General features: G+C 44.6%; 1 protein-coding gene across 7 annotated transcripts in view; it reads left to right on the top strand.

Moving 5' to 3' along the window:
- Positions 1–23,091, top strand: part of DLG2 (discs large MAGUK scaffold protein 2) — a gene marked incomplete at both ends in the record, with an annotated part of 1,167,883 nt that overhangs the window by 1,107,326 nt on the left and 37,466 nt on the right. For 6 of the 7 annotated variants that reach the window (XM_081327813.1, XM_081327818.1, XM_081327817.1 and 3 more), the window contains 2 exons: positions 616–792; positions 6,353–6,428. In XM_081327813.1, coding sequence (XP_081183939.1) covers positions 616–792; positions 6,353–6,428 — 253 coding nt within the window. The remainder of the gene's footprint in view (positions 1–615; positions 793–6,352; positions 6,429–23,091) is intronic. The other variant, XM_081327819.1, reaches the window with a different exon arrangement.

Raw genomic sequence — 23,091 nt, 5'->3', positions numbered from 1 at the left:
TGACAGTCAGATGGGGAAGAAAGAAAGAAAGAAAGAAAGAAAGAAAGAAAGAAAGAAAGAAAGAAAGAAAGAAAGAAAGAAAGAAAGAAAGAAAGAAAGAAAGAAAGACAAAGTTCTTCTTAATATGTAGCTACTGCAGACCTCAACTTACAACCATTCACTTAGTGACATTCAAAGTTATAATGGCATTGGAAAAGTGATTTATGATTGTTTTTTCACACTTGGTCACGTGATCAAAACTGGGACGCTTGGCAACTGGCAAGTATTTATGACAGTTGCACTGTCCTGGGGTCATGTGACCACCATGTGTGACCTTCCCAGCCGGCTTCCGAAAAGGCAAGTTAATGGGGGAAACCAGATTCGCTTAGTGACCGCGTGATATACTTAATCCCTCACTAGTGATTTGCTTGGCAAAAACATTCACAAAATGGGGCCCAACTCACTTAACAACTGCCTTGCTTAGCAATGGAAATGTTGGGCTCTATTGCGGCTGTAAGTCAGGGACTACCTGCACTTGAACCTTACGTTCATCTCCAGATGTTCCTCTCCAATGACTGCTTAGTGCTGTCCTGCGTGGGTTTACCAAGCCCTCCTTTGTGTGTTTCCTTCCAACAGAGCCATGTTTGACTACGACAAAAGCAAGGACAGTGGCCTCCCCAGCCAAGGACTCAGCTTCAAGTATGGAGATATTCTCCACGTTATCAACGCCTCTGATGATGAGTGGTGGCAAGCAAGAAGGGTCATGCTGGAAGGGGACAGTGAAGAGATGGGCGTTATACCTAGCAAACGAAGGTATGTGGTGTCCTCTTCTCCTTTCTCCTTTGCTTTTTTTACAGGCTTTATTTCAAGTCTCTCTTGCAAGCTCACACGCAATCATTATTTTAATCCAAGACATACAAAAATGTACAAAAGAAGAAAAAAACATAGATGGAGACACACAGTGCTGTTTCATTTTTAATAACAGCCGTGCTGTCCATAACACGATATTGTCGCGGTAGCGCAGTGGTTAGAATGCGGTACTGCAGGCAAACTTTGGCTGACTGCCGGCTGCCAGCAGTTCGAGTCTCACCAGCTCAAGGCTGACTCAGCCTTCCATCCTTCCGAGGTCGGTTAAACGAGGACCCAGATTGTTGGGGGCAAATATGCTGACTCTGTAAACCACTTAGAGAGGGCTGTAAAAGCACTGTGAAGCGTTATATAAGTCTAAGCCCTGTTACTATTGACAAAGAGGCAGTATGAATATGTTAACAACATATGATCTTTAAGTTTAGGGATGTGGTGGGCACAGTGGCTTAATGAACTTACAGCCAGACATGGTTTGCACTCTGGCTGTTCAAGTCCCGGTGTTCTGAACCAGCCTGCTACCGGCCTTGCAATAAGGCAAACCCCTGTTCAAACAGTAGAGACTGGAGAGCGTCTGAGGCTGCAAAGCATCTGCCAAGATTTACACAAACAACAGAACAAGAAACAAAAACACTGGAACTTGAATCCTCAAACGGAAGGGTTGCTTTCAGCAACCAGCCCTTCCCCAAACACTCCTTTTATTTAGAGTTCAGGGCGTGGCCTCCCTGTGCCTCCTTCCGAGGAGTCCCACAGCCTTTCTCTGTTTGGTCCTGCTCGACTGCCTCCTGCGTCGGGCGTCCTTGAACAGGGCCAGCTGTGGGTCATCATCCTCCGCACTATCGGGCTCACGCAGCTGAGAAGAGGGCCCCGGCTGGGGGCTCTGCGAAGCCTCCAAGCCATCATCAACCAGTTCGTCTTCCACACCCTCCTCCTCCCCCTCATCTGAGTCATCCGAGACATCTGAGCCGGCTGCCGGACCCACAGGCTGGCCCTGAGTCACAACACCCGGCTCCATGAGATGGCGTGAGCTCCCGTCACTTGACCCCCAGCTCCTGCCCATCCAGCAGCTCAAAAGCATGCAATAGTGCAAGTAGATAAATAGGTACCACTTCGGTGGGAAAAACCTAGCTGCATTCGTGTGTGTGGAGAGCGGGAGCCGGCGCTGGACCTGGCCGGACGTGAGGCATTGTGACGCGTGGCAAGGCAAGACCAGTGGAGGAGCCCACAGGAACCTGCAATCCGCACATTGCTAGTCTGCTAGTATAAGCTAGTTTACCACCTGCGATGCACCAAAGATAAGGCATGCAAGCGCCAAACTGAATGAACTGGCAATTTAGGCTAAATATCTTTAAACAGGCAAAATAATTTTGCAAAGGATTCTTTGTCCTCCGATGGCCATTGAACTGGGTGCATCCTTGAGAAAATGAACTGGGAAATGCTGTTGGGGACAGAAAAGGTCATGGGGGAAAAAAATATCAAACAATTCCACGTTCTTTCGTGCTCTAGTTTATTATTTGCCAGAACATTTATAGAGGGTCAGTCATAACTCTGAACAGTCGCTAAGCAACTGGTCATAAGTTGAGGACTAGTGTTATAGCTCTTGTGCTACCCTGGGTAAAAATAAAAAGCTGCAGCTGGTTGACGTGTCTGACTGGCCAATTGCCACACTGAAATAACTGATGATCAACCCATTTATCTCACAGCACACAAAACAGTGGTCAAACAAGTGGTCTCTAGTGCAAAAATGTTTGTCGGTCTGGCAGCAACCCGGCTGTGTAGATGCAAGCCTACACTGAATCACAATCAGAGTCACACACAAAAAAACCGAATCCACCACATTACCATCCTTACTCCTTTCTGCCTCTATTTCATAGAGAGAGAAAGAGAGAAGAGAAGGAAGGAAGGAAGGAAGGAAGGAAGGAAGGAAGGAAGGAAGGAAGGAAGGAAGGAAGGAAGGAAGGAAGGAAGGAAGGAAGGAAGGAAGGAAGGAGAGGGAGGGAGGGAGGGAGGGATACAGAATGCCTAAAGTGGCTGACCAGGGGGGTTAGTTTATTCCCAAATATCCCGGCATAACAAATTGAACTAAAATCCAGAAAAGCCAATTAATTCATTCGGCACCCTATCCTACACTCACAACCCAGAAGTTTAACCCTATTCAGGCAATAGACTAAATCACAAATCATGCCGTACAACTTAAACCACAAACAGGCAAGTCTCATTGTGGTGTGATTCTAATCTGAAGAAGGTTTTCTACTGAGAGCAGAAATTGATCGTAAAAGTGAGTCATGTCGCAAGGCTAGAGAGAGAGAGAAAGACAAGGCAACTCAATATGAGCGTGTAATAATCATTAAAAGACTGAATTTAGCTTTGACCTAATTATCTTTGCCCCAGAATATGCAGCGTTTCCTTTCTCCATTTAGGACTTCCAAATTTTCGTGCCCTTTCAACGTCTTTTCCCTTGCATCTTTTCCTACATGGACCTTCATCTTCTTAAAATTGAGAGTTTTGTATGGTTCAAAGATCACCCCCTGGATATGAAAGCTGCATTTCTTTGTGTGCATGCTGCTTTCTCAGAGGGGTGGGGGTTACAGGGGGGGAAGATTTATTCCAAAGTTCAGCTGTAACTATAGTAACATGAGCTTGGTGTGTGCTGCAGCTGGCAATGTTAAAAACGGGCACTTTTGAAACAGAAGTATATATTTTATTTCTTCTTGAAGATAATGTTCTCCAAGGCATTTTGTTCCACAATAATTAACTTGTGTAGTTTTCACACTTGTTCCCGTAGTCAAAAATAACTCCTCCTTATGTAATCTTTGGAAATTGTGTTTCTCCTGAAGTATATCTATCTTTGCTGCGTGGTGAATCTGTTGTGGGCTTACTCTTACAATGGTAGATCTAAAAACTTTGCTTTCTTAGTCACTTGTGAGATATCTCCTACCTATTTTGAATTCTAGATCTGTCAGCTGCCACCTTACTTGTGTTGCGTTTTGCTATCAAGTGGTGACAGTCTGCCATGAAGTCTGGGGAGGGGGGGGAGAAATACTTGGGGGAAAGCGAAAGTAACTGCTGTATCTCCCTGAGATGCTGCTTCAAAGTCACCCAGCTGGGAGGAGAAGGCGGCGGTTGCATACCAACCTACGCTTGGCGTGACGCAACCGTTCTGAAAACATCTTGCTTCAACCTGATTAGTCATGGTGGGATCAGCGATGGGAGGCAGTTAAGGGAGGGAAAAGTTGAACTTGGGGATTTGGGCGCACGATTCTCCTTTCTAGCTCTGCACTACTGCAATGCACTTGAGTTCTAATAAAATTACCGCATTTTTCGGACCATAAGACGCACCGGACCATAAGACGCACCCAGTTTTTAGAGCAGGAAAACAAGAAAAAAAATTCTTTCTCCTTCTCTCTCTCTCCCTCTCTTTCTCTCTCTCTCTCTTTCTCTCCCTCCCTCTCCCATTGTCCCTTCCTTCCTTCCTTCCTTCCTTCCTTCCTTCCTTCCTTCCTTCCTTCCTTCCTTCCCTCCCTCTTTGTCCTTCCCTCTCTGCATTAGAGCAGTACCCGCGGAGGCGGCCCTGCAGCCCGGCTTTCTCTTGCAGAAAGCAAGCTGAAACGGAGTGAGGGAGATTGCCAGAAATGCGAATCAGCCGATCTCGCGCTCCTGCAAACTCCCTCGCTCGGTTTCAGCTTCCCTTGCTACAAGAGAAAGCAGGCTGAAACGAGGCAGATTGAAGCAGCGCGAGATCAGCTGATTTGCATTCCTGGCAATCTCCCTCGCTCCGTTTCAGCCTGCTTTCTCTTGTAGCAAGGGAAGCTGAAACCGAGCGAGGGAGAGTGCAGGAGCGTGAGATCGGCGTTTCTCAGCACGTGTCGATTCGTGCTCCTGACAATCTCCCTTGCTTTCCACTTGCGGAGGTTGGGGCTGGCCATACGGATCACCTTCGGACCATAAGACGCACCCTCGTTTTCCCCCCCACTTTTGGGGAAAAAAAGTGCGTCTTATGGTCCGAAAAATACGGTATACCTTTTTCAAGAATTGGAGCCAAGGATTGTTTCTATTTAGAGCAGACCTGTCAAACTCGCAATGTCACATGACGTCGCGCAATGTATCGGGACGGTTTTGCCATTGCCGGCAATGGGGTAGGCATGGCTTCCGCATGACGCATCTAGCCCGCGGGCCGGCAGTTTGACACCCCTGATTTAGAGGCTTAAGTGGTAACAGGTCTGACAAAATGTGTGTGATTCCCAGCCATTAAATAAGTGGGACCACTGGTTGACTAACTCTCTTATCTTTACCTTTTATTTTTATACATATTTTTATATTTTGTAAATTTATTTCCAAAGTAGTACAAAATCCAAAATGAAGGGCAGGGGGAAAAAAAGAGCAACTTAAAAAAAAAGAAAAAAGTGTGATTAAAACAAAATATCGAACATATATATAAAACATTCCCCGTTGGTTGAATACAGGTAGTCCTCAACTTACAACAGTTCATTTAGTGACCATTTGGAGTTACAACAGCACTGAAAAAAGTGACCTATGACCATTTTTCACACTTACGACCATTGCAGCTTCCCCAAGGTCAGTTGATCAAAATTCAGGCACTTGGCAACTGACTCGTATTTATGACGGTTGCAGGGTCCCCAGCTCACGTGATCCCCTTTTACGACCTTCTGCCAAGCAAAGTCAATGGGGAAGCCAGATTCACTTAACAACGGTGTTACTAACTTCACAACTGCAGCGATTCACTTAACGACTGTGGCAAGAAAGGTTGTAAAATGGGGCAAAACTCACTTAACAAATGCTTCACTTAACAACAGAAACTTTGTGGTCGTAACTCGAGAACTACTTGTACTGATGAATCTATTTCAACAATATTTTTCTAAAATTTTGGGGGGAAGGTTTTAATCTCTGTGGCATTGTTGACTATTTAATTTTTTTTCCCCTGATTATATGTTACCTAGCATTTGCATTTTCGTTTCTCTGGGAAGTTTAATATAAATGATGTAACCAAGAGAAATAGTAAGTCAAGGTAGTCCTTGACTTACAATTGGAACTGAGCCCAAAACCTCCGTTGCTAAGCAAGACAGCTGTTAAGTGAGTTTTGCCACAATTGTTAGGCAAATCACTTCGGCTGTTAAGTAAGTCGTGCAGCCGGTAAGTAAATCTGGCTTCTCCCATTGACTTTGCTGGGAGGATAACATGGTGATTAGATGACCCTGGGACAGTGCAACTGTCATAAGTACATGCCAGTTGCCAAGCATCTGAATTTTGATCACGTGACCACAGGGATGCCATAACGGTCGTAAGTGTGGAAATAAAAAGCTACAAGTCACTTTTTTAAAATGCCGTTGTGATTTCAAACGGTCCCTAAATGAATTTTAAGTTGAAGACTACCTGTAATGGAAAAAAATAGTATATTTAATAATTATGAACACAGCTATAATGCTAATAATGGATTTCATACCTATTTCCATTTTCCTTTCTTCTTCTTTTTTCCCCTCTTTCTCTCCAGGGTGGAAAGGAAAGAGAAAGCACGTTTAAAAACAGTGAAGTTTAATTCCAAGCCGGGTGTGATCGATGCCAAAGGGGTATGTAGACACATGAATCTAACTGTTGGTTCACTCGACTCTTTTAATTACAGGTATTTTAAAATAGGCCAGGAAAGAAAGTGAGAATTTATCATACACTCAAGAAATACGAGGGGGGAAAAAAAAGTTTTATTAAGAGTGAAAGCACGGAAGGGTGTTTGGGTTTTTTTCAATGAAGAAAGCCATATTGTAAAATAATTAAACCTTTACTATCAAATCATGGAACTGCTCCTCAACACCTCAGTTGCTATTGCACAGTTCTCTTGTGCAAACACACACACACACACACACACAGGCACACACACACACACACACACACACACACACACACACACTGAAACACACATTAAAGTTTTAATAAATAAGATTTGTGCTTTTGAGACAAGAATCCGAACAGTCAGCTCAGCCAACCAATCCGTTCACCTTTCCAAATTCTGCTCTGAAAAGATGAAATTCCTTGAGTTGTTTTGGCTTTGTGTGTGTGTGTGTGTGTGTGTGCGTGCGTGCGTGTGTATCACACAAAACAACAGTGGGTCAGCTGCATCTGGACAGAATAATGTGTTCATGGGCAACCTAGTTACAACATTGTCATCTGGCATTGTTAAGAACGCTGAAAAAGAAACAGGAAGAAATCTAGACAGAAACAATCAGATCGTCCTTGACTTACAACCATTTGTAGTTCCGATGCTCAGGCCCCCACACTCACAGTCACATGACTGAACTTTGGGCGCTTGGCAAATTGGCTGTATTTATGGCCATGTGCAGGGGTTTGAAGTCATCTGACTCCAATTTACAACAGCTTTGCCCCAAACCCAGCATTTACTTCCAATTTATTTTCAACTACTGTAAAGCAAGTGCTTTACAACCCACTATGTTTGCTTAACAAGCGCTGTGAAAAAGGTTGTAAAATTGGGTTGGTAACATTACCGATCCGTTTTATAACTGTAAAGAATTGTGACCTTAATGGGCAGACTCCATTACAGTCGTAAGGGTGAGCAGTACCTGTACTGATCTGAGAAGATAATAATAATCTGAATATAGCTGGAAGGGACCTTGGAGGTCTTCTAGTCCAACACTCTGCTCAAGCAGGAGACCCTATATCATTTCAGACAAGTAACTATCTAGTCTCTTCTTTAAAATCTCCAGTGATGGAGCACCCACAATTTCTGGAGGCAAGCTATTCCACTGGATAATTGTCCTCACTGTTAGGAAGTTTCTCCTTAATTCCAGGTTGCTTCTCTCTTTCGTTAGTTTCCAACCATTGTTTCTCGTCCTTTCCTCTGGTGCTTTGGAGAACAGTTTGACACCCTCTTCTTTGTGGCAGCCCCTCAAATACTGGAATACTGCTATCATGTCACCCCTAGTCCTTCTTACCTTTAGACTAGCCAAACCCAAGTCCTGCAGCCGTTCTTCATATGTTTTAGTCTCCAGGCCTTTTATCATTTTAGTTGCTCTTCTCTGAATGTTTTCCAAAGCCTCAACATCTTTTTTGTAGTATGATGACCAAAATTGGCTGCAGTATTCCAGGTGTGGTCTCACTAGGGCTTTATAAAGCAGTACTAATACTTCGCGTAATCTTGACTCTATGCCTCTGTTTATACAACCCAGGATTGTATTAGCTTTTTTGGCTGCTGTCGCACACTGCTGGCTCATGTTTAAGTGATCGTCCACTAGGACTCCAAAGTCCCTCTAACAGTCACTATTTTTGAGCCGGACTTTGTCTAAGGTGTACTTTGTTAGTAGCTTATCTCATAAACAGTAGCTGCTTGCAAGTCCCAGAAAGTAGAGATTCCAAACTTTGATTAATAAAAAAGATAACACTGAGAAGTCATTCAGATTCTCGGCCTTACCCTAATCTTTACTGTAATCCTTGCATTAAAACTCCTCCTGAGATTCTTGCTGCCTTGATCATACCCTGTGGTCTAGTCTCCAAGGCTGGAGATCACTCGTGTCATATCCTGCCCCCCCACCCCCATCCTTTATTTTTACGGCCCTGGCATTTGAAGGGACACCACACGGTTATTCATCGTGTTTTAATATCTGTGGGGTCCTGGATGGCTGTCTGAGCTTGGTTGCTTTTTGCAGACATTTCATGGTCACCCAGATTTGGTCACCCCAAAAGATGTTGAGTGTCAGGACCCACCCCAATCCACATCTTAGGAAAATAAAGAACTCTTGGAGCCAGGTCTTGTCCAAAAGGAGTTTTTACTAGGACCTGATCGGTTGTGGAAATACAAGACAGGATCTGGCATTGTGTTACACTTTGATACTTTATAAAGAGTTCCCGGTTCAACCCCCTTCCCATTTGGTCAGACCCACATCAATTAAACTTAGGTGTCAAACCCTTTTGTGGGAAAGAGGGATCTTCCCGTGCCTTTATGTCTATTGCCTCCTTCCTTTTCAGATTCAAATGGAGATACAAACCAGATCTCCTTCTCCCTTCCCTCCCTTTGCTGTCCTCAGTTCAAAAGGTTTTCCCTGCTCTTTGAAGACAGCCTACAGGCAGGCTGAATAAACATCTTCTCTTCTCCCCTCGGGAAAATGGCAGAATCCAGGGAGGGGTATAATATTTTAGACATACATTTATGAATGGGATATAAATGGATTCTGACATTGAGACTTTGGGGAGGAAAAAATGCAAAGAAGAGCAACTAATATGATTAAAGGTCTGGAGACTAGAACATATGAAGAATAGTTGCAGCAATGAGGTACGACCAATTTAGAGAAAAGAAGGACCAGGGAGGATATCCAGTATTTGAGGGGCTGCCACAAAGAGGAGGGGGTCAATTTATTTTTCAAAGCACCAGAAGGCAGGACAAGAAACAATGGATGGAAACTGACCAAAGAGAGAAGCAACCTGGAATTAAAGGAGAAACTTCCTAACAGTGAGGACAATTAACCAGTGGAACAGCTTACCCCCCAGAAATCGTGGGTGCTCCATCACTGGAGGTTTTTAAGAAGAGACTGGACAGTCACTTGTCTGAAATGATATAGGGACTCCTGCTTGAGCAGGGGGTTGGACTAGATGACCTTCAAGGTCCCTTCCAGCTCTATTCTGATTGATAGGTAACATCATCAGTGAGGGTGAAGGTTCGTTCTTCGAGCCTGTGGATTGGTTTCCGAACATTTCATTACCAGGCTAGGTAACATCTTCAGTGGAGTTTAGGAGATGTCATTGTCCGTGCTCTTCTGTTTATAAGTGCTTTGTGTGGTCAGTAGGTCTTGTGATGGTTGTCAACACTGCTAACATCAGATGTTTTGGCATTGACAACAAATGGAGATGCAACCATTTTGTTCTTTTTGCTTCTAGAGTCAGATGATGCTGGGGAGCAGGGAGGAATGTGCATGAGAGTCTAGCTAGACATAACAATACTGAACCTAGTGTGAGAACCAAGGTTATTGAAATAAGAGATGATAAAGAATTGGGCTGGTGAGCTGGAGGGGAAGCCCATGTTTCAAATTAATTGGGGAATGTGATTTATGACTGTTAACTGAAGGAGGGGAATTGTGCTTTGATACTATGTGCTCAGGGGAGGGGAACTCTGTTTTTTACTTCGATTGTCTTAGTGCGGATGCTATGCTACTCAAATAAAGATTCTTCAAGGTAAACAATGCCTCGAAGTTCTTTGAAGAGTTTCATCTGTTGGAACCATGACAGGTGAGGTCATGTCAGGTAAGGGTCCCATCAGGTGAAGGTCTTGTGATTGGTCTTGGGATGGGTCTTGGGACCCCTCACAAGACCAAGACCCATCACAAGACCCTCACCTGACGGGGCCCTCACCTGACGGGACCTCACCATCACAAGACCTACTGAAAACTGAACTGACATCTCCTAACCTCCGCTGAAGATGTTGCCTAGCCTGGTAATGAAACGTTCAGAAACCAACCCACGAGCTTGGAGAACGAACTTTGCTCCTCACCTTACGCCTGAGTTACAGATATTCGCCACTGTTGCTCACATCATCAGTGCTAGAAGCGGTAACGATTAACTCTAATCTGCATTTATAAGTAGAACCAGTGCTTTTTTTTGTAAAAGAAAAAGGTGCCGGAACTCACACACGTCATACAACCCGCCTTGCCTACCCTACAAGGTTCCATCCAAAAAAGGTGCCGGAACTCCATTCTGGGCATTCTATGACAAAAAAGGCCCTGAGTAGAACTGATATGCAAACTGTATCATTGCTTTGCTAACCTAACCCGGGGAAGGCTGGAGACAGGGGAAAAAAAATAATCATAATTGAGCTGGAAAAACGGGTTGGAGAAGTAGATCTGCTGCCCTTTATTTTGACCTGCCTTCTTGAAGTTACAAAGAGCTCTAAGTCTTTCCCTGCTTGCCAGTTTTTCTCTGGCATTCAAGGACGGTGTTAGAGGGAGCATGCTACTGTTATAAAAGAATTCAGGAAATACCTCAGAGCATTCTTAAAACCTAACCATAACTCGTGACAACCTCTTTATGACCTCTACAAAAGTTCCATTCGTGTTTGGGTTTTTTCAAACGAGAAAAAAAAACAGTATTTATTTTCGAGATGCGTATCGCAGAGATTTTGACCAGGTTACCGTTCCCAAGCCTACATCTTTCTGCTGAAGGTCAGCAATACATAGTATTAGGTATTTAGTACATGGAAAAATAGAAAAAAAGTAGAAAAATAGGGACCACTACGGTGGGGAGGTAACAGCGTTCAGTGTGCCTTTGGCGTCTAGTCATGCCGGCCACATGACCACGGAGACATCCTAGGACAAGCGCTGGCTCTTCGGCTTTGAAACGGAGATGAGCACCGGCCCCTAGAGTCGGAAACGACTAGCACGCATGTGCGGGGGAACCTTTACCTTTACCTTTTTACATGGAACCTAGAATAATAATAAGTTGAAACTTGACATTAAGAAAACCAAGATCATGGCATCCGGCCCTCTCAATTCCTGGCAAATAGATGGGGAAGAAATGGAGGTAGTGACAGATTTTATTTTCCTGGGCTCCAAGATCACTGCAGATGGGGACTGTAGCCAAGAAATTAAAAGACGCTTGCTCCTTGGGAGGAAAGCCATGGCAAATCTAGACAGCACACTAAAAAGCAGAGACATCACCCTGTCAACAAAAGTGCGTATAGTCAAGGCTATGGTCTTCCCAGTTGCAATGTATGGCAGTGAAAGTTGGACCATAAGAAAGGCTGAGCGCCAAAGAATTGAGGCCTTTGAACTATGGTGCTGGAGAAGACTCCTGCGAGTCCCTTGGACTGCAAGGCGATCAAACCGGTCAGTCCTAGAGGAGATCAATCCTGACTGCTCTTTAGAAGGCCAGATCCTGAAGCTAAAACTCAAATACTTTGGCCACCTAATGAGAAGGAAGGACTCACTGGAGAAGAGCCTCATGCTTGGAAAGATCGAGGGCAATAGAAGAAGGGGACGACAGAGAATGAGGTGGCTGGATGGAGTAACTGAAGCAGTATGCATGAGCTTAAATGGACTCCAGAAGATGGTAGAGGACAGGAAGGCCTGGAGGAATGTTGTCCATAGGGTCGCAATGGGTCGGACACGACTTCGCAGCTAACAACACAGAATAATAGAGTTGGAAGGAACCTCAGAGGTCATCTAGTCCAACTCCCTGCTTAAGCAGGAGACCCTATACCAGTGGTGGTGAACCTATGGCATGGGTGCCAGAGGCGGCACTCAGAGACCTCTCTGTGGGCCCCCTTAACAAGCCCCGGAGGTGGCAACTGTCCCTCTTCAACCAGCCTCCTGCTAATTTGCCGAGATCCCACATGGCCGGATGTATCCCGGCAAGGCTGGTTTCCCTCACCCCCCATCCCGTCCCTCCTGGCCTTGCATGGTCTCCTTTTCCCAGGCATGACCCACTGCATCACCTCCTCAGCTGTTGGCCGACCATCCATCTTTGAACTGCTGGCGACGGGCTGCGGAGCCCCAGAGTGCGCCTGTCGAGGGGCCGGCAGGCTGTGGCTACTGACGGATACCATTGGCCCCCATGTGCTCACTGGCCTCTCTTTGTGGGGGCCGATGGTGTCAGGCAGCAGCTGCCCCAGCCCTTGCCTTGCCCCATGGCAATGGCAACCCCACCCTGCCTCGCCTCACCCCACAGGATGAGTCTCCTGCCTACCGTCCCACCTGCCAGAGACCCCCTGGATCTCCCCCAACCCTGCCCACCCCCACAGGTGTCCCTCCCCACAAGCAACATGGAGGTGACCACATCCACCTTGGTTGCTTCTGTCCTTGGTTAGTTTCCAACCATTGTTTCTTATCCTGCCCTTGGTATCTGGAAAACAGCTTGATACCCCACCCCACCCCCCGTCGTTTCTGTAGGAGCCCCTCAAATATTGGAACAATTCTATCATGTATTGGTCTCGTATATTTTGTTGGGATCATTGCTATAGGCGTGAAATTATTGTCATTGAAGCTTCTTGTTCTTTCCCAAAAGTTTGGGTTGGCCAGAGAAAGGATCTAATGGGTATATAAGTAGGTGGGAAAGGATGCATCCCCTATACAACTTAAGGCTAAGATAATCTCTTTCGATAGTATGTAATTAATGCATTGTTTAACCAATTGAAAAAAAGCTATTTCATAAAATGGCAAAAGAAAATGTTTTTTTTTACATTGTTGTGGCAGGCATTGTTCATAATAGTCGGGTAGAAAAATCGAGCATCAGCAAATAAAACTTGCTAATTTGGTGGGCAACCACCAAATAATTTTCAAAGGAGTTTATTCTCCTGCCTTCTTCATGTGGATTTTTCGTTTAGAACCAAAACACACACACACATACACACACACACACACACACACAGACACACACAGAGAGAGAGGTATTTCCATGGATGGATGGATGGATGGATGGATGGATGGATGGATGGATGGATTGGTAGATGGAGATAGACAGATGGACAGACGGACAGACAGATGAGGCGTCCTTGGTGCTCTCTGAGCTTGGTTGTGTTCTTGCAGACGTTTCATTATCTAAACTAGGTAACATCATCAGTGGACTTTTGAGTTGACTGGGTGACCCTGGGCCAATCCCTCTCTCTCAGCCCAACCCATCTCACTAGGTTGTTATTGTGGGGAAACCTAAGAGGAGGGATATGTTCGCCACCTTGAGTGATTTGTAAAAATAATCAAAGGGGGTGGTGGTTTACAAATAAATAATACATAAGTACTTCTATCAGGTTACATATGCCCATATATCAACAAAAGGCATCTTCGCATGATAAAGCAGATCCTTATGATGGCTCAAGGAATTCTGGGAGTCCACCGGTTGTAATAAAGGGGCCATAGTTGTCCACCCCTTTAAATAAGATATAAAGTGCTTTCAAACTGTAAACCACTCTGGCTGTCCAGTTTTGGTTGCTAAATGCCACCCATCCTAAATAACTATACTTGGTCTTCTAGGTAGAACAGTGGCGCCCCAAAGAATCAGGAATAAGATCCTGATTTAATGTAATAGAGAATGCTGTTGAAAAGTAAACCGTAAAAAAGTAAATCAGTGGGAAAGCCTGCCTCCAGAAGTTATGGGTGCTCCAATACTGGAGGCTTTTCAGAAGAGATTGGACAACCATTTATCTAAAATGGTCAGGGGGTTGGAGTAGAAGACCTCCAAGATCCCTTCCAAGTCTGTTATCCTGTTAGTATGGAGCAACCTCCTCTAGTTTGTTGCCCTTCAGTCTAGAATGAGCTGAACGCATCTGAAGGTAGGAGTATCCACGGGAGGAGGTTAAAAAAAAAGAAAGAAATCAAGACGGTGGCTACAACCATGAGATGAAATCAACTCTTTGTTATGGTCCAATCCTGCCCGAACCATGAGATCATAGCCTCACCCGCACGCACTCAAGTCAGAAGCACCGAGATGCTTCCAGGTTGAAAGGATTAGCGGGTAACCTCACCGTTGGCCTGGGGACACCCAGTTGGGGGGGTCCTTTCCTGTTCCCAGCAGGAGCTGGAGTAATAATAATAATAATAATAATAATAATAATAATAATAATAATAATAATAATAATAATAATAATAAGAAGAAGAAGAAGAAGAAGAAGAAGAAGAAGAAGAAGAAGAAGAAGAAGAAGAAGAAGAAGAGGAAGAGGAAGAGGAAGAAGAAGAAGAAGAAGAAGAAGAAGAAGAAGAAGAAGAAGAAGAAGAAGAAGAAGAAGAAGAAGAAGAAGAAGAAGAAGAAGAAGAAGAAGGAGAAGAAGAAGTTGGAAGGGACCTTGGAGGTCATCTATTCCAAACCCCTGCTCAGGCAGGAAACCCTATACCATTTCAGACAAATGGCTGGCCAGTCTCTTCTTAAAAACTTCCATTGTTGGAGCATTCACCACTTCTGGAGGCAAGTTGTTCCACTGGTTAGTTGTTCTAACTGTCAGGAAGTTTCTCCTTAGTTCTAGGTTGCTTCTCTCCTTGAGTAGTTTCCATCCGTTGCTTCTTGTCCACCCCATGCCGGCTCCTGGAACATGGGCTTGCTAACCTCCTTCCCAGCGTTCCAACCACTTCAGCCACCGTGCTCCATAGCCCCACCTGTTTTTACCTCTCCCTTGATCCCCTCATCATACAGCCCTGTCTGAAGACACAAAGTTGAGAGAGGCAGGCAGAGCAGGATGAAAAAGGTCAGAATCTTTCTGACCTTGGAGATTTCCTTCGGCACCCGCCCTCCCCTAAATTTTAGCAGGTGCCCAGCCTTTAGACAAATGACATCTTAAATGCCCTTTTCTGGTTTGCAGTCAAAGCTGGAGGGGCTTGTTCTTTCGTGAGGCTAACAATACCTCACAGGAGCCAGACTCTGATGACAATTTAATTACCCTTTAATTTTGTAAATTCTTCTTTCTGGCATCTAAGGGCCGAAGGGCTATCAATCTTATCCCCTCCGGTGTGGTGTGGTGATATTTTGCAAAGAGCATTGTGAGGGAGCCAGGCTGCTCTCCCCCCCCCCCGCTTGTTGCTTTTAATCTTGGGGTCCAGCGTGCTGGAAAAGGTCGTCGTTAGGCTGCAGGCAAAATTTAATGTATTTTAAATAACTGTTCCGTGTAAGAAGGAAAAAGAGAGCTGCTATGGCCTCATTTATCTATGGAGGGCTTGAGCATTTATTTGATGGACAATCTGGTGCTTTTGTGACCCCAGGATCAAGAATCCAGCACAATTCTAAAGACCATGATTTAGATTACATTGCTGAAGAGCAATTTTCTGCGCTCAACAGCCTCTTTTATCTTCTCCCTGTCATGAGATGCGGCCTTCTTGTTTGTTTGTTTGTTTGAGGCTTGCAGAATTGAACCTTCATCATTTCTGCTGTTCTTTAGCCAGTCAGAAGCCAGGAAATACAAAGGCCGCTTTGAGCCTACCATTAGGAGAACTTAAGTGTAGATGTAAGCAATCTCCTGCCAAACTTTTAAACTAGAGGTCCCCCAATCTCTAGGTCCGTGGCCCAGTACTGTTGGGAAGCGGTCCGTGCAAACAGTGGGCGAGCATACACATGCACACAGCCGCATTTGCACAAGAGGCGCACGTGCAAAACCATCCCCTCGCCTCCCCCCACCCTGTCCCTGACACTGCCAGTCTGCAGAGCAGGAAAGGTTTGGGACGGTTGGTTTGAACTTCTCTACTGGCTTCAGAAAGGGACGCGGTGGCTCAGTGGGTTAGGACGCTGAGCCTGTCGATCAGAAGGTCGGCAGTTTGGCGGGTCGAATCCCGAGTGCCGCGTAACAGAGTGAGCGCCTGTTACTCGTCCCAGCTTCTGCCAACCTAGCAGTTTGAAATCACGTAAAAAATGCAAGTAGAAAAATAGGGACCACTACGGTGGGAAGGTAACAGCGTTCTGTGCGCCTTTGGCGTCCAGTCGTGCCGGCCACATGACCACGGAGACGTCCTCGGACAAGCGCTGGCTCTTTGGCTTTGAAACGGAGATGAGCACCGGCCCCTAGAGTCGGAAACGACTAGCACGCATGTGCGGGGGAACCTTTACCTTTTACCTTACTGGCTTCAGAAAACTCAGTCCAGAAGATAGGCTTAAGATGCAGAAGGATCTCAACAGGCTTGAACACTGGGGTCTATCTAACAAAATGAAATTGAATTTTGGAAAGAAAAAAAAAGGAAGGTGCCACATTTAGGCAAGACAAACCAAATGCACAATTATGGAATAGGTGATACCTGGATCAACAATAGTAACCATGAGAAGGATCATCGAGTCCTAGTAGACAATCACTTAAATACGAACCAGCCGTGTGCTGCAACTCCCCAACAAAGCTAATGCAGTCATAGGCTGCATTAGAACAATGATTGAATCAAGATCACATGAAGTGTTACTGCCACTTTGTAAGGCCTTGGTAAGATCAAACTTGGGAATATTGCCTCCAGTTTTGGTCGCCAGGATATAAAAAAGATGTTGAGACTCTAGAAAGAGTGCAGAGAAGAGCAACAAAGATGATTAGGAGACGAGGCTAACACATACGTATGAAGAAATGTTGCTGGAATTGGGTATGTCTAGTTTAATGAAGAGAAGGACAAGAAGTGACATGATAGCAGTGTTCCAATATCTCAGGGGTTGCCACAAAGAAGAGGGAGTCAAGCTATTCTCCAAAGCACCTGAAGGCAGGACAAGAAGCAACGGATGGAAACTAATCAAAGAGAGAAGCTACCTAGAACAATGGAGAAATTTCCTGAACGTGAGAACAGTTAATCAGTGAGACGACTTGCCTCCAGAAGTTGTGGGTGCTCCAACACTGGAGATTTTTAAAAAGAGATTAGACAGCCATATGTCTGAAATGGTATAGGGTCTCCTTCTTCAATAGGGGGTTGAACTAGAAGACCCCCCCAGATCCCTTCCATCTCCATTATTCTGTTATTCTGTGAAGCTGCTGAAGTAACAATTTTATGAATAATCTCTTTTAAAAAATTCTTCCAGGTCCTGTTTTCCAATAATAATAATAATAATAATAATAATAATAATAATAATAATAATAATAATAATAATAATAATAATAATAATAATAATAATAATAATAATAAGAAGAAGAAGAAGAAGAAGAAGAAGAAGAAGAAGAAGAAGAAGAAGAAGAAGAAGAAGAAGAAGAAGAAGAAGAAGAAGAAGAAGAAGAAGAAGAAGAAGAAGAAGAAGAAGAAGAAGAAGAAGAAGAAGAAGAAGAAGAAGAAGAAGAAGAAGAAGAAGAAGAAGAAGAAGAAGAAGAAGAAGAAGAAGAAGAAGAAGAAGAAGAAGTTGGAAGGGACCTTGGAGGTCATCTACAGTAGTCCAACCCCCTGCTCAGGCAGGAAACCCTGTACCATTTCAGACAAATGGCTGGCCAGTCTGTTCTTAAAAACTTCCAGTGTTGGAGCATTCACCACTTCTGGAGGCAGGTTGTTCCACTGCTTAATTGTTCTAACTGTCAGGAAGTTTCTCCTTAGTTCTAGGTTGCTTCTCTCCTTGACTAGTTTCCATCCATGGCTTCTTGTCCTGCTTTCAGGTGCTTTGGAGAATAGCTTGGCTCCCTCTTCTTTGTGGCAGCCCCTGAGATATTGGAACACTGCTATCATGTCACCCCTCACCCTTCTCTTCATTAAACTACTCATACCCAACTATTCCAGTCTGCACAACTGCTCAAAACATAGTTGTCCTCCCCCTGAGTCTTTAGCCAGCCCACGACAGAGCCACGGAAGTGCATCTGATGGTAATTCTTAAAATTACCAACTGTTGTGTTATGGGCAACTAGTTTAAACATTCTACCCTGAGAAACTAGATCTAACCAGGCCTGTTGGTAGGTAGGCTAACACTGGATTATTGCCATGCACTCTATATTCTTGAAGATTATTTAGAACTACACCTGGTGTAGAATGCAGAGCTTGGGAGATGGAGTCAAGAAAGGAATCAGCTTAGAGTCGTTACATCCCCTCAAGCTATCCAAGTCTAACCCCTCTTGAATTTGATTAGCTGCTATCGAGCATCGGTTTAGTGCCGGCCATTAGTTGACCGGATTCTTGTGTGTAGCCATGAGAAAAAAATCATCTGAACTGAAACTTTATGGGGGGGGGCCTGATTCTTTGTGTCTGACACTGAGTGAGATCATTGGTTCCTGGAGCCATGGCTTTAGGCCCTGTCACAGTTAACGTCCTTTGTCAGCTGTTAAAATTTGCAGAAGGAATAACCTTGAGGAACGGGAGACAGAGTCACCACCAAGATAACAGTCAGATTACAAAAAACAAAAGCACATTTGGATCAGATAAGACCCTCTCTCAGTTTTCACAAAAATAAAAGAAGTGGTGGTGGGGTAGTGCATTTAAACTTGTAAGATTTTGTTACTGTAAAAGGTAAGGTAAAGGTTCGCCCCGCACATGCGTGCTAGTTGTTTCCGACTCTAGGGGCCAGTGCTCATCTCCGTTTCAAAGCCGAAGAGCCAGCGCTTGTCCGAGGACGTCTCCGTGGTCATGTGGCCGGCATGACTAGATGCCAAAGGCGCATGGAACACTGTTACCTTCCCACCGTAGTGGTCCCTATTTTTCTACTTGCATATTTACGTGCTTTCGAACTGCTAGGTTGGCAGAAGCTGGGACGAGTAACAGGCGCTCACTCTGTTACGCGGCACTCGGGATTCGACCCGCCAAACTGCCGACCTTCTGATCGACAAGCTCAGCGTCCTAACCCACTGAGCCACCACATCCCTTTGTTACTGTAGCTTTATAATAAAAGCTGTACTAATTTGTATGGTTATGCTTTCCTAATCTAGTCTACTGACGGACGCCTTCATATCTTAAAGGGCTTCCTTTATTTTTGCTTATTTCATTTATTAATTTTATCCTGACTTTATTCTTTTACAAATAACTCAAGGCAGCAAACATATCCAACACACTTTCCTCCTCCTATTTTTCCCATAACCACAACCCTGTGAGGTGGGCTGGGCTGAGAGAGAGTGACTGACCCAAAGTCACTCAGCTGGCTTTCATGACTAAGGCGGGACTAGAACTCACTGTCTCCTGGTGATTGGCCCAAACTCAGTCACCTGGCTTTCATGGCTAAGGCGGGACTAGAATTCACTGTCTCCTGGGGATTGGCCCAAAGTCACTCAGCTGGCTTTCATGGCTAAGACGGGACTAGAACTCACTATCTCCTGGTGATTGGCCCAAAGTCATCCTGGCCTTCATGGCTTAAGTGGGACTAGAACTCACTGTCTCCTTGTGGTTGGCCCAAAGTCACCCTGGCTTTCATGGCTAAGGTGGGACTAGAACTCACTGTCTCCTGGTGATTGGCCCAAACTCACCTAGCCAGCTTTCACGGCTAAGACGAGATTTGAACTAACAGTCTCAAGTTTTCTAACAATTATCTTAACCACTAGATCAAACTGGCTTCTTCCTCCTTCCTTTACCAAAACAGCACATTTGAGATGTACAAGAAATACTAAAGCAGTAGAAATGCATCATTGGCACCATCACTCCCTGGTGATTTCAATGAAGATAATAATATCAATCCAATTAGACCTGTTGGCCTCTAGAATTTTTTTTTAAAGACAAAGGAAGAAAAATAGCACTGCGCCAGTGGTATTAATAGCAGGTATAATTTCATCAGGCAGGAATGCAACCCTGAAATTATCATTTTCAAGCTGCCCATTAAGACTTTTAATTCATCGCATTTAAAGGAATCACAACTGTCTAATCATTTCAGTTTTGACTTCCTTATTTCTGCCTGTTTTTAATGGCCAAACAATTGGGTTTCTGGGACAATGTGGCTCTTCATTAGTAGGAGAAAAATGACATTTCAAGACAAAAAAATGCCCATTTGTTTAGAGTTTGATACTATTGGACAGCAAAGTCTAAGTTAATCATGGTCAAATCCGCCATAGTTATTTTCTATTGTTAAAAAAAGTAAATATATATTTCTTGGTGATTTCTTAGATATTTCCACGTAGTTTTCTTGGCAACAATAGGAAAGCAGTTTTTTATTTGCCTTTGAGGGAATTCGAGTTCCCCACTGACTTTGCTTGTCAGAAGGTTGCAAAAGGTGATCGCATAACCTTGGGACATGGCAACGGTCATTAAGTCTGAACCAGTTGCCAAGAGTCTGAATTTTGGTCACGTGACCCAGGGGGATGCTGCAATGGTTGTAAGTGTGAAAAACGGTCCTGTCACTTTTTTCATTGCCCTTGTAACTTTAAACAGTCACTAAATGAACTGTTGTAATTCAAGGACTATCTGTAAATGGTCCCTTCCAACATTATTATTATTATTGTTGTTGTTGTTGTTGTTGTTATCTAAACAAGCCAACAGTAAAACTTCCCAATTAAGGACCTCCCAAAGAGCACTCCCACCGACACTGGCATGGCAAATCCCACTCCCCACTAGCACTGATGATCTCACCTAGTTATTTATTTATTTTTTTATTTTTATTTTATTAAATTTATATACCGCCCTTTCCCGAAGGACTCAGGGCGGTTTACAGGGCATTTAAAACAACCAGTACAAAAGTTAAAAACAAATTAAAAAAAAGATTAAATCATCCCTAAAATTAAAAACCCCAGTTAAAAATTCTCAGCCTGGGCCGGAGAGCTCAAAGAGCCAGGTCTTCAGGTCCCAACAAAATGTGCGAAGGTCGGGGGCAGTCCTAAGCTCCACGGGCAGCTGGTTCCAGAGGGCAGGCGCACCCACAGAGAAGGCCCTTCCCCTGGGTGTTATCTGCTGACAGTCTTTTATCGGCAGCACCCTGAGAAGGCCCTCCCTGTGGGAGCGCACTGGACGAAGGGAGCTTGATGCCGGCAGCAGGTGTTCCCTCAGATATCCCGGACCCAAGCCATTCAGTTGAGTAATGACATGTCTGCAAGAAAGCAACCAAGCTCAGAGACCACCAAGAACCCCACAGTTCTCTAACTCAGTTTGGTGTGGTGAACAGCTCTCACAATTATGACTGTGCAACACCCTAACCGTCTTGTGCTCATACTTGGCAACCGGCATGCATTTATGATGGTCCCCGGGATGGTCATTTTGCAGCTTTCCTAGAGAGCTTCTGACAAAGTCAACGGGAGAAGCCAGATTTGCTGAACGATCCCACAATTGACTTAAGAGATTTGCTTAACAATCATGGCCAAAAAAAAAGTCATAAAACAGGGCCTGGCTCACTTAACGACGGCCTTGCTTGGCAGTGGAAATTTTGGGCTCAATTGTGGTTGTAAGTCAAGGACTACATTTTTCTGCTAGGCATTAAAATCCTCTGGATTCCTTCTTAAGTACCTCCAGTGTACTAACCACTGGTCCATGGAAAGATCTGCAACCTTCTGGTTTGTCCTAGACCCCCATTGTCTGCCTCTTTGATGTGCCTCAATTAGAAGACCTTCAAAGCAATGTTCTTTCAGAGTTCACTTCTTATTAGCCTTCAACGATGCCAGGAGAGTCAAAGTGGAAGAGAGTGACAAAGAGCAGCCAAAGGCACGTGTCACCTATGATTTTATTGTCCATCCATGTGACAAAGTAATTGGCATTCCTGACCCAGAGTCTCGTGGGCCCTGTGCGGTTCTCTCTTCCTGGGTACAAAGGCATCCGCAGGTTTTTATTTCTTCTTGCTCTAACCCTTTCCTTGCCTCTTTTCTTCCTTTTGACTCAGATTAACTGTGGTCCCTTCCTTGTCCTAGAGGATTTCTGACAAATCATCTTCAGAATCCTCGAATGTGCTCAGCATCTATGCTGGCACACAAGTGCGTTTATGTCCTCTGTAACGCCTTTCAAACACGATCGAGTCAGGCTGGGACATTTAACTCATAGAGCAACTGCAGTTGCAACAGAAGAAGAGATGCACAAAAACATTAGCAATAGCCATAGCTCCTAGACTTATATACTGCTTCACAGTGCTTTACAGCCCTCTCTTAGCGGTTTACAGAGTCATTGTATCACCTCCAACCATCTGGGTCTTCATTCTACCAACCTCGGAAGGATAGAAGGCCAAGTCAACCCTGAGCTGGTCAGGATCGAACTGCTGGCAGTGGGCAGAGTTAGCCTGCAATGCTGCATTCTAACCACTGCACCACCACGGCTCTTCTTAGGGAATTTCTGGCACTCTAAAAAATTAGCCATCGATAGACACAATATCTACATGCCAAAGAAACCCAATCAAAAGTCCAAAATACCTCCCCACCAACTCTTAGCACCCAGATGAACACAGATTAAGATTAAGATCAGACCAACAATCAAGTAAGCAATCCCCAATCACAGAACTGCCAAACAAGCCAGCAGTAAATAGCCCAAACAAAGAACTTCTAAGACCACTCCCACTAATACTGACAGGGCCAGTCACTAGAATGGAAAATGAGAGGAAACCCCACTCCTTACTGGCACTGATGATGCTACCTAGTTGGGTAATGAAACATCTGCAAGAAAACATCCAAGCTCGGAGAGCGTTAAGAGCCCCTCAGAAATACGCATCGCTGAACAGGTTGAATATAGCCCTATCGGGATTACACGTTGAGGAGAGCTGCCATTCTCTGCTGGGTTTAAGATATGCGGGGAGGAACTCCCTAATGATTTGTTACCTCTAAGAGGGAGGGGTACAAAACCACGACTCACCGTTTTTCAGCATTCCTAGTCTGAACAAGCGAGCTCAAGAAATCTCTGCTCTTTTCCTTTTGCACGAAGAGATTGGGAAGGGTTTTGTATAACGCTTTTGACCTCCCTCTCCAAATGGGGCATGGCTTGTCCGTTTTTGGGAATGTTC

Source organism: Vipera berus (genome assembly GCF_964194415.1).
Source record: "Vipera berus genome assembly, chromosome: 4".
Taxonomy (NCBI): Eukaryota; Metazoa; Chordata; class Lepidosauria; order Squamata; family Viperidae; genus Vipera; species Vipera berus.
The sequence above is the reverse complement of the archived record's forward strand: the minus strand, read 5'-3'. Positions and strand labels throughout refer to the sequence as shown.